The 12,026-nt window shown below is 46.3% G+C and overlaps 1 protein-coding gene across 1 annotated transcript in view; it reads left to right on the top strand.

Annotated features, from left to right (window-relative positions):
• SACM1L (SAC1 like phosphatidylinositide phosphatase) overlaps positions 1-12,026 on the top strand; it is a 61,047-nt gene that overhangs the window by 31,817 nt on the left and 17,204 nt on the right. Inside the window, exon 8 of the mRNA XM_075921878.2 lies at positions 10,598-10,699. Coding sequence (XP_075777993.2) covers positions 10,598-10,699 — 102 coding nt within the window. The remainder of the gene's footprint in view (positions 1-10,597; positions 10,700-12,026) is intronic.

Consider the following 12,026-nt stretch of genomic DNA (forward strand, 5'->3'; position numbering starts at 1 on the left):
AGAGCTGGAGCCACAGTAGACCAAGAGGGCAAAACCACTGCCTCCAGGAAGGAGGCCTATGGGGGAAAGAGGGAAAGGAATATGGCATGACACTAGGGCCAGGATTATTTATTTAAAGAATGCAAACACACCTGACCAGAAGCAGGGTGCTCGTGGCAGGTTGGTGCCATGCTGATACAGGACCCTGTCAGTTAATTTTGAGTTTTGATAATTTTGCTAATGACCTCTTCTTGTTGAAACAAATATGATTGCATAAATATGCCCTCTTCAGTAGTCTAGAATTCAGCCCCTCTGTCTCTTCGTGGAGATTGTGGTTTTATGAGATAAAATGATCTAATCTTGGCTATTCAAGTTGGCATCCAGTTTGTACTGTTCCCACTTCCTACTCCAGATTCTCCTTTTCTTTTTCCTTTCCTTTCCTTTTCTCTTCCTATTCCCCAATAAGCCTACATGAAATAGGGAAAGATGTACTTCCCTGTGCTCATTTGGAAGGTGGCCCCCAGCAGGTTTCCATGTCAGTTATTGCATAAGGTGAGAGTCTATAGTCAACACCCAAGGATGGGTTCTCGGACTATAGTCTTAAAGGTAAACAACCATAGGGAGTCTTGGAGATATTAGCAAAAGACAAAAGTGTTATAAAGTAAAAATAATTGAGAACATGTGATACTTAGTATTGGAAGAATTCCATTCTTCTAATTAAGACAGTAATTCTAATATCCCCCCCTTATGTTTTAAGATCCAGTGATCACTTTCATGGATAAAAGCAATTTTGTCCCTGTCTTGTATATGTCGAATAATTGCATTGTGGATAGTAGCCTGCTAGAGGCTAGATACTAAGCTGGTTATACCACTGAGCTGACACATCTTATTTTTCTTCTTTGAGTGCTGTTCCTTACATATTTGCCAGTGCATATGCGTGCATTCTGTGCACCCAGAGTTGGAGAATTCTTGAAAGCAATGTCCATCTGTCTGCAATGTGCCCTTACATGATAAAGCTTAATTCCAGACTCTCATTTAGGCAGGTGAATTGGTTGCCAGAACTGATCTTCAATCAGCAAGAGAGACAGCCACAATAATAGTAAGTGCCATTGTGATGCTCTGTGAATCATGGCTTTGCACTGCAGGGCTTCACAGAGAGGTCAGAATGCCATTGAAGCCCTACCCTTTGAAATTCATCATCATTTTAACCAAAAGATAAATGAGTCCTTAAAGGTGTGCGTGTGTGTGCCCTTTTTTTCCTGGTCCCAGGGAATATTTACACCTGAAGAGAGAATTCACAGGCAATCCTACGAGTCTGATGGCTCAACAGGTTTCCTAACTGCAGTTTTATGAGTTACACCGTAAGAGGGAAGAGGTTCAGAAGTTCAATTTTTCCTGCTCCTTCTGCCGCCACATCGTTATCTCAATCCCAGCCTTGTCTAAATTATATTTTTGATGGAACTTCAAAACTGCAGACCAGCATTGCCATCATTTGCCAATTTTCCACTAAGGATGTAAAATCCTGTTTAATTGGTTAACCAGTTAAACATAATGTGATCCAATTAAAGGGTGGGTGGGCTGGGGAAGAGGGGGTCACTCCAGCCCAGTTGGGATGGACCAGCTCCCCTGCCATAGACAGAGGTTGCTCTGGCCCGGCTGGAACACCCATGTTCGTGGCAGGCCTGTAGAGCTAAAGTAGCCCCTTGCCCACAGCAGGCGAGGAGCTGCTCTAGCCCCCACCAGTTAATGGGAGACAGTAAAAGGTGATGCTTACTGGTTAACCATTCACATCACTATTTTCCACAAATTCTTTGGGGGGGGGTCATCTAGTACTCTTTCCACAAGTGGAGTAGAATAACAATGGGCAAGTGGGTGTTAAACATCCATTCGAGGTAAGTGATCAACTTTACCACCCTGCCCTCTCCAAAACCCCCTTCCTACCTCTTTTCAGGGGCCATTTTCAGAGATTGTCAAACAAGAAATAGTCCCACCTATAGACAGAAGTGGTAGAGTGGCAATCTCTTAAACACCAAGGCAAGGGTTAGTACTCATATGCTTCCTAGAACCCCAAAAGAAGAGTAGCTAGAGAGACCATTCTTGATCGCTGCCATCTTAACTGGTTTATTTGCAAACTTTAATTTCACATGGTCATGCTGGCACCTATAATCCCACACCCAGAAAAGGACATAGTTTTACAGCTCTCAACATGTATGATGCATGCTTTCATGGGGACATTCACCCTGGTACAGACCCAGCCAAAGCCAATCAGAAAATCTCCAATTGTTTGTTGTCATGGTGGGGAAAGTCTCAGATCAGACTATCCTCACAGAGCAGCTCTAAAAGTGTCTTGGGTTGTATCCCACTTCTTATCAGTTCTCATCTCCCCCTCACTCTGTCATTTTTATAAAACTCCTCTGATATCTAGCTTCATCTCTTTTGAATCAGGAGAAGAGTGAAGAGATGGGGAATATGGTTAATAACACAAACATTTCTCTCTAAAATTCTCCGTGGGCAGTTGATCCTACGTTCTTAGGTTAATGGCAGTGTTGATGAACAGCCAAGTTTAGAGCTACTGCTTTTATTTTCTGCTGAATAAAAACCAAGTCCTGAGACATCTGAAGTGATATCTGGATCTACAGGAATTTTAAGAGTTTGAGGATATGAGTCTGTGACTAATCTTGGGCCTTTTTAGATCCTCTCTAGGATCTCTTTTGAGGACATTTTGGATGGCAGACTATCTGTTGGTATATTTTCTTAACCAAACTTGAAGTATTTGCTGGGATTCTTTACAAAGAATACTGGCACAAGTGTAAATAAAATCTGCAGTATTGCCTTAATGTGCAGTTATCTCACAAAATGAGTTCTTCATCGAGTAGTGTCCCCGAGGGTGCTCCACTCAAGGTGCTGTGCTCGTCCCGGTGCCTCAAACCAGAGGAATTTTTCATAGCAGTAGCCCCTTACTGGACTGCTCATGCGCAACTGCCTCCTTGCGCCTCTCAGCTGAGTGTGGTCCGGTCCTGTCAGTTTCTCTCCAACCGTCTGCAGATGGAGTTACATTAGGCTCCCTTTGCCTCTCTGGCTGTGTCCAGACTCGGGGTTTTTCGAAAAAAGTAGCCTTTTTTCGAAAAAACTTCACCTGCGTCTAGACTGCAGCCGCGTTCTTTCGAAATTAAATCGAAAGAACGCGGCTTTTCTTTCGACGGCAGTAAACCTCATTTCACGAGGAAGAACGCCTTTTTTTGAAAGTGCTCTTTCGAAAAAAGGCGTTCTTGAATGCCAACAGGGCTTTTTAGAAAGAGAGCATCCAGACTCACTTGCTGCTTTCTTTCGAAAAAGCGGCTTGCTTTTTCGAAAGTTCCGCTTGCAGTCTAGATGCTCTTTTTCGAAAGTATCTTTCGAAAGCCTCTTTCGAAAGAGGCTTTCAGTCTAGACATAGCCTCTGAGGGGAAAGGGAGATCTCTTAGTTAAACTTTTCTTGTTATATGTAGTTTAGTTGTTTCAGTTATAGTTGTAGATTAGTTGTAGTCCCATTTTCTTTAAAAAAACAAAACAAAAAAAAACTGTTTTTCTTTTCTGACGGTCAGTCTATGCCTAACTGGCATTGACCTGACTGAAATTGACTTTAAAAAAAAATAGAAAGAAGGGAGAGCAGAACGACAGGATCACCTGGATTCAAAAAGTATATTCAGTGCCTGGAGGCTATACTGGTCTCCGATGGGCATTCCCACTGCGTGAAGTGCCTCGGGGACTCTCATGTCCTGGCAAAGTGCAGCCATTGCGCAAATCTGACAGCTCGCGCTAGAAGGGATCGCGAGCTGAGGCGGAGAGTCCTTTTATTCAACAAGGCTCTCCAGCCTCCACAGATCTCCGAGCTGCGCTCTGCAGACGAACATCACACTGGATGAGAGATTCTCCCATGGGATCCAGAAGACGCCTGGCGGCAGAGCGGCGAAACCAGGGACCTCTGGCTCTTCGCCGAGGTTCCCCGCAGACAAGTCGGGCAAGGGTTGCAGCTCCTTGGCCCCTTCTGTAGTCTGCCATAAGGACTCCGCTCTGGCACCCAAAAAGGGCTTGCGAGTGGAGTCGGTGCCAGCAACGGCTCCAACGGCCGCTGTGGAGCCGGCAGGGGAAACCCCGGAACCGAGATGTTCTGTGCATGCGCAAGCGCAGCCAGCTGTACCGGCACCTGCAGGGCTTTCCCTCAGTGCCATCCCATGCTCCCCGGTGCCAGAGGCACCGGCACCGAATACAGCACCGCAGCAGGAGACTGCTGGTGCAGCCTGAGGCCGTGATGTCATCACCTAATCCAGCAGTACCAAGCTTGAGCTCTGCAGAGGATCAATTTACAGAGCCTCCCTTGCTGCCTGCCTTGCTGCCACAAGCGGCTCCCCAGCCTTCCTTCACTTCCTCAGTGCCATCCAAAAGGCAACACAGTTCTGCACGGGTCCGGACACCATCACTGACACCGGACTGTATGACCTTCTCCCCTGGACTTGACTCACCTGCCTCGTTCTGTTCTGATACCCGTTGTCATCGTTACACACCTCCCAGAGAGCACTACTATAGGTCACCTCGTCGCTCACTGCCATGTTGACGCTACCGGGACCATGTTGACGCTAACGGTCTCCAAGACGTACAGCATATTCTTGTCGCTACGACATGCTCAGAAGACACAGCCGGTCTCCGTGTTACAACAGGCAGTATGACCGATGTTACCATGAGTGCTCTTCTTTTTCGTCTCATCACAGAAGGCATTCGCGGTCACGTTCACCGCAATTGTCTCGACCTGAGTCTCCACACGCTCCAGGCGAGTCTGCATGTTATGTCACTCTACCGTCCTCTGCTGGAGATGTGGATTCTAGCTATCAGGAAGACAAGCAGGAGCACACTTATCAGGAGCAGCAGTGCCCTGATTCTCCAGCAGGCCACTCCTCTTCGTCGCCTGATGATGCAGTGGTCCCTGGTGACTTGTCTCCTATGGAGGACCACAAACAATTCCAGGAGCTCTTCAAAAGGGTTGCTCAATCCCAGGACATCCAGACCATGGATGTGCAGCAGAAACAGCATCGGTTGCTAAAGAATTTGCAACTCTTCCAAAAGTTGAAGCTCGCCTTTCCCTTTGACACTATCTTAGAGGTTGCCAATGACATCTGGCAGACTCCAGCTACATCCCTACCAACTAATAAGAGGTTGGACAAGAAGTACTTCATAAGCCAGAAGGGTATGGAGTTCCTGTTTACACATCCTCAGCCCAACTCTCATGTGGTGGACGCTGCACAACAAAGAGTAAAAATGTCCCAGGCCAAGAATGCTTCTAATGACGAGGAGGCTAAACGCCTGGATGTCTTGGGCAGGAGAATATATTCCTCTGCTATGTCAGCTCTGAAGATGTGTAACTTTGCAGCACAACTGGCAAATCATGATTTCGACAACTATTCAAAGCTGGTCCCTCTATTTGAACACTTGCCTGATTCCAAGTGCCAGATTCTTTAGGCGGTAATCCAGGAGGGCTATACAATCTCCCGAACAGCCTTGCAGATTGCACTCAACACAGCTGATGCAGCCGCTAGATCCACAGCTTCGGCCATAGTCATGCATCGAGCATCTTGGCTGCACCAGGCCGCTGTTCCGAATGAGTTGCAGGCCAAGGTGGAAGATTTGCCTTTCGATCGCCAGTCACTCTTTGCCCAGTCAACTGATCAGGTCTTCCACTCGGGCAAGGATATACGTACAACTTTAAAAACAATTGGAATGTACACACTTCCCTACAGGCGTAGAAGATATGTTCCCTGCAATAGGCAAAGGCCTTTTTCTTATGCGACACCTCGAAACAAGCCATATGAACAACAGAGGCGGAGACAGTGTCGTCAACAGCCTAACAAAGCGTCCTCCCAGCAGCAGGGCTGGCAGCAGGTTTGATGTGTTGATCGAGGGACTGTGGACCACCCCTTTGACAGAGACTCCAAACATCACACAAGGAGTTGTCTCATTGTCTCAGCTCTATCAACATTGTTGGGCTCTCATCCACCGACCGGTGGGTTCACGACGTAATCACCTCAGGATATGCCATTCCCTTCACTTTCTCTTCTCCCTTCCTTCCCCGTCCCTTTTCAGGGACCCCTCTCACAAGACACTTCTTCACCAGGAAGTCTCTCGCTCACATTAGTAGTGGTGGAAAGGGTACCGACTCGCTTTGTGGGAAGAGGATTCTATTCTCGTTACTTCCTCACCCAGAAGAAGTCAGGGGGTTGGAGGCCTATCCTGGACTTACATCGACTCAACTGTCATCTCAGACGACAAAAATTCAAGATGGTCATGTTCTCTTCAATCATTCCTGCTCTTGATAAAGGGGATTGGTTCACGTCCCTGGATCTTCAGGACGCTTACTTTCACATAACAATACATCCTGCTCACAGAAGATTCCTTCGTTTTGTAGTGGGGTCCGACCACTATCAGTACCGTGTACTACTCTTGGGTCTCTCGGCGGCCCTGTGAGTTTTCTCCAAAACCCTGGCGGTAGGGGCAGCTTACCTATGGTGCCTCGACATTACAATATTTCCGTACCTAGATGATTGCCTCTTGAAGGCTTCCACTGTCGATGAGGCCACGACTACCACTCTATTTACAGCCCTTGGACTCATAATCAATCTAGAGCAGTCCTTCCTGACGCTAACTCGTGACCTGGAGTTTATCGGAGCAAGACTCGAGTCCCTGACCGCGAGGGCATACTTGCCTGTAAAGAGGTTTCATCTCATACAGGACTTGGCGCAGTCGGTATCAATTTCTCCCAAGTCCTGAATACTCACCTGTTTACAGTTGTTGGGGCATATGGCAGCCCCCACATATGTGGTTCCGCATGCCAGGCTTAATCTTCGCAGTCTTCAACATTGGTTGTTCACCGTGTACATGCCTCGGATGCACAGTACAAACAGGGTGGTTTCGGTACCAACGCAGGTCCGGACTTCCTTGGCATGGTGGGACAGCCCCAACAATATACTGGTAGGGGTCCCTTTTCATGCCCGCAAGCCAGCACTACAGATCACGACAGATGCCTCCCTGCTCGGTTGGGGCGCTCACCTTCAGGAGCATCGGGCACAGGGTCTCTGGATGCCCCAGGAATCACTACAACATATAAACTTTCTCGAACTAAGGGCAGTCTTCAATGCTTGCAAGCACTTCCTCCACATGATTTGAGGTCGCTCAATAGAGATTCTCACCAACAACATATGCACGGTGTATTAAGTCAACAGGCAAGGAGGGGCACGCTCCCGCTCTCTTTGCGCAGAGGCGGTACACCTGTGGAATTGGGCAGTTCGGCAAGATATCACCATAACAGCAGCATACCTTCCTGGCAAGGACAATGTGATCGCTGATACTCTGAGCAGGCATTTCCTCTCACAACACGAGTGGGAGTTACACACCGAGGTGCTCTGTCTCGTTTTCCAACTCTGGGGCTTCCCCAATGTAGACTTGTTCGCCACCCAACACAACAGAAAATGTCATCAGTATTGCTCACGAGAGGGCATCAGCAAAGACTCTTTGGGGGATGCCTTCCTGCTGGACTGGAGTCATCAATTGCTGTACGCCTTTCCTTCTCTTCCACTCATCCCGAGAGTTTTGGAGAAAATAGCAGCAGATGGCGCGACAGTAATTCTGATAGCCAGATCTGTCGGGGCCAGAAAGGCGCTAACACAGCTGTCGAATGTCGGTTGCCGAACCACAACGGCTACTGAATCTGTTCAACTTACTGTCTCAGTAGCACGGCACAATGCTACACTCAGCCATTGACCGCATGCACCTGACAGCGTGGAACCTAGCTGGCTCCAAGCATCCGAGTTCTCCTGCTCTCAGGACGTGAGGCACATGTTGATTAACAGTAGGCAGCATATGACACGTAAATCCTACCTCTGTAAGTGGCAGCGTTTTCAGTCATGGTGCTTGGCGAAGGATCTTGACCCTCTGTTGCTGCCTATACAACAGATCCTTGACTATGTGATGCATCTAAAGGCAACGGGAATGGCAATTTCTTCCCTAAGAGTGCATCTAGCGGCTATTTCGGCCTTCCGTCTTCCAGTGGACGGTCATCCGGTGTTCACTCCTCCTATCACCAAAAGATTTCTGAAGGGACTTGGCAATTTATATCCGGCCCACAGGACCCCGCCAGACCCTTGGGAGTTGCCATTGGTATTGGACACTGACTCGTCCGCCCTTTGAGCCGCAGGCAACATGTGATTTACAAACACAATGAAGACCGTGTTCCTCCTTGCCATCACGTCGGCCCGTCGAGTGAGCGACTTGGCGGCTCTTTCAGCTGATCCACTGTACACGCAGTTCTTCAACCATGCAGCAGTACTGCGTATCAACCAGTGTTTTTGCCAAAGATCAACTCTGCTTTCCATATAAATGAGTCCATAACCTTTCCGACTTTCTACCCAAAGCTTCACTCCTCATTGGAGGACGCACACCTGCGCACTTTGGATGTCAGGCAAGCACTGGCTTTTTACCTTGACAGAACTCAGATCTTTAGGAAGTCTCAACTGCTTTTCCTTTCTACAGACGAACGTTCCAAGGTCAAGCAACTCTGCTCGGTGTATTTCCCTCCTGGTCATCGCTTGCATCACACGATGTTATGCCTTGCGCAACAAATCTCTTCCAAGTGGACTTTGTGCTAATTCCACCCGGGGCATAGCAACATCTATTGCCTATCTTCGCGGAGTACCATTGCAGGACATATGCCGTGCGGCAACCTGGTCATCTACCCTCACATTCGCTAGACACTATGCCCTCGCGAACGTACTTACCTCTGATTCAAGGGTGGCTTGTCTTCAGAATGGGACCAATAGGTCCGAAGCACTCATAGGACAATTGACCACTGCTGTGTACTCACCTCGAGTGGAGCCCCCTCCGGGACACTACTCGATGAAGAAAATAAAGTTACTTCTGTTCTTCGAGATGTGTCCCCGGGGGTGCTCCATGTCCCACCTTCCTCCCTGCTTCGGAGCTCCTATTTATATCTTTCTGATGATTGGGAGGAAACTGACAGGACTGGACCGCGCTCAGCTGAGAGGCGCGAGGAGGCAGTCGTGCATGCGTGGTCCGGTAGGGGGCTACTGCTATGAGAAATTCCTCTGGTTTGCGGCGCCGGGACGAGCCCAGCACCTCGAGTGGAGCACGCATGGGGACACACATCTCGAAGAACAGGCGTTACTGCACAGGGTAACTTTTTTTTTCTACATACAGTATTTTTATGGGGAATAACAGTTGGTGAGATGAAATTAGTTACACGTTTCACCTCACAAATCAGCTGTATTTTTAGGAATTAGGGGTTTTTTAAATGCTTAAAGAAAAAAACAATTTCTTTATTGGAATAAAACTTGCCTTGCAGATCTTAGCAAATAGTCAGATGATTACTATCTTGACTGCTCAAAAGAACAGAGTAGAGGGACAAGACAATATGTCTATATTAAAAGCTCAAATAGTCTTGTGATAGAAATGTAGCCGTGTTAGTCTGGTGTAGCTGAAGCAAAATACAGGACTATGTAGCACTTTAAAGACTAACAAGATGGCTTATTAGATGATGAGCTTTGGGTCTGGCCCACGAAAGCTCATCGTCTAATAAACCATCTTGTTAGTCTTTAAAGTGCTACATAGTCCTGTATTTTGCTTCAAATAGTCTTGTTAGTTTTGTCCTTTTAAAGTTGCAGTTCTGCTGTGCTGGCAGTAGAGGGTAGCATGAATCTGTAACTGAGGAGTACTACTTTATTAGTTTGACGTATTTCAACTGGGTAGTTATGACCGTGACAGAACTGGATTCCCAAGTTAAATTGACAGTCCTTAGTAACTGTCCCCAACAATAGGGATTAGAATCCAATTACAAGAACAGAATTCTTGCATAAGCAACTCCCCTTGAAGATTTCAGCAGGGGCTGTGTATGTTTAAGGACAGAATTTGACCTATTGGCAATGTTCCGTTCTGCCATGGTGCCCTAGGAGCATATTGTCAAGATACTCATATCATGAGAGAGCATGATCTGGCTTAGACTGGTTTTCTAATTCTGGTTGCAAGAGATGGGAAACATTACTTTTAGAAAAATATAAAGCATTTCAGGAAATGGTTGGCCTGAAGTCTGAAAACTTGAGTTCAGACTTTTGTTTTCTTGGTCAGAGCCTGAGATCATGCATCTGCTGCTAGTGTCACCGATTTCATTTAAATGTGATGGGTTATTTGGGGCCATGGGCTTTTCATAGATTTTTAAATCTTTTATGAGAAGTCAGTATTTTAATTTAATTGAAGAACCTTTGAGGCCAGTCTCAAATATCAAGTCCCATTTTCTCCTATTATAATTACTTCGTATGTTTTAGTTAGCATCCTTTAAAACTTCCTGTGTCATTCATACATTGATATTAATATTAGGCTGCTGAGTCTGAAGTTAAATATCAGTAAATAACTTGTCATAAAGAGAACAATATACTTATACACATATCTATACATCATCAATGAATGCTTGAAAAACCTTTGGTATTTAATGTTGTGGCCCTATGTCTGGGCCTGTTCAATTTTATTTAAAAACACTATAGTAAACATTGGACAAATTTGTGTTCCTTAACATGTTTGCCAGTTATAGCTATGCATTCATGTTCTATAAATGGAAAGTATTTTGACTGGATGCTTATCTCTAGAAGAAGCTGCTTCAGAGCTGGTGTACGTTACTATGTTAGAGGTAGGATGACAAACAATGCAACCATTGTTGGAGCAGACAATGTATCTGTAGTATGTTAATCTTTTCAAATGGCATGAGTGTTTAACTGCTTATGCTTACTGTTGTGTTGTGTTCGGTCACAACCTGATGTGCTTGTGTGTGTGTGTGTGTGTGTGTGTGTGTGTGTGCGCCAAATACTTTACTTAAGTGTAATTGGACAGACACACATTCTTGAGTACAAAACTGTTGTTTGATATGCATCTATTAAACTGCAGACCTCATTATTACCAGCAGAGGGATGTGCTGACTTCAGGCATGGAGCCTGTGCCTGTAGCCAGCGCTAGGATTGCAGTGGCAGGCAGGCCGGGCAGACTATATGGCTGAACTACATGCAGGCAAGGTAGATGGCCAGTGGGCTGGGGCCCATTAGCCAATGAGAGCCACGGGAAGCAGCGCGGGCTGAGGGATGTGGTGGCTGCAGACATGGAGCCTCTCAACTGCCATTGGCAGGCGACAGTGAACAGCAGCCAGTGGGAGCTGAAAGACTCTGGGCCTGTAGCTCAGCCTGCACTGACGCTGACAAGCTAGGACTGGAAGTCTGGACACTGGAGTTAGCTTATAAATGGGTCATTGACTTTTTTAACCTTTTTTTTCCCTATAAGTTTGGGGAGGGTTGGCTTATGAACGAATGGGCCTTCCCCTTATCAGTCTTTTCATGTTGAAATTGAGATGCATTGAGGAAGCGTGGACAAAACTTGCTTCTTGTGCTGTAGTTTTTAAGTTGGAAAGATAAATGTCAGTGTCTGCGCTTTAGCATCTCCATGCAGTATTAATGTAAGTATATTTTAAGTTAGGCTATTAAGGAATGCTGGTAGTATAATAAAGATTGTGCATTGGCTGAATCACAGTAAAATCTAGACCAGCTCTTCTGAAAAATCCATACCATGAGTGACTTAGCACGTAGTTTAGACGTACTTCCAGTGACTGTGTTGGTAGGCTGACGGAAGCAATCTTCCGTTGATCTAGCTACATCTATGTCAGAGATCAGGTTAGCACAGCTATTTGCTTCCAATCTCACTTTTGAAAGCTCCGCTTTTGAAAGTGAAAGTAGTCTGGACACGTTTTTTTTGAGAACCTCTCCCTGCCCCCCCCCCTTTTTTTTAAGAAAAACCATGCAAACCTCATTTTTTAAGGAACAGTGGTTTTTTTGAGAGGATATTTTTCCCCGAAAAACCCACTTCCAGATGAGATCGGAAGAAGATATGCAAATTCCTGTAGAATTTGCATATCCTCTTTTGAAAATAGCACGTAGTCTAGACATAGCCTGAAGGAGGTAGTATTCCTACAG

Source organism: Pelodiscus sinensis, chromosome 2 (genome assembly GCF_052426305.1).
Source record: "Pelodiscus sinensis isolate ZL-2025 chromosome 2, ASM5242630v1, whole genome shotgun sequence".
Classification (NCBI taxonomy): domain Eukaryota; kingdom Metazoa; phylum Chordata; order Testudines; family Trionychidae; genus Pelodiscus; species Pelodiscus sinensis.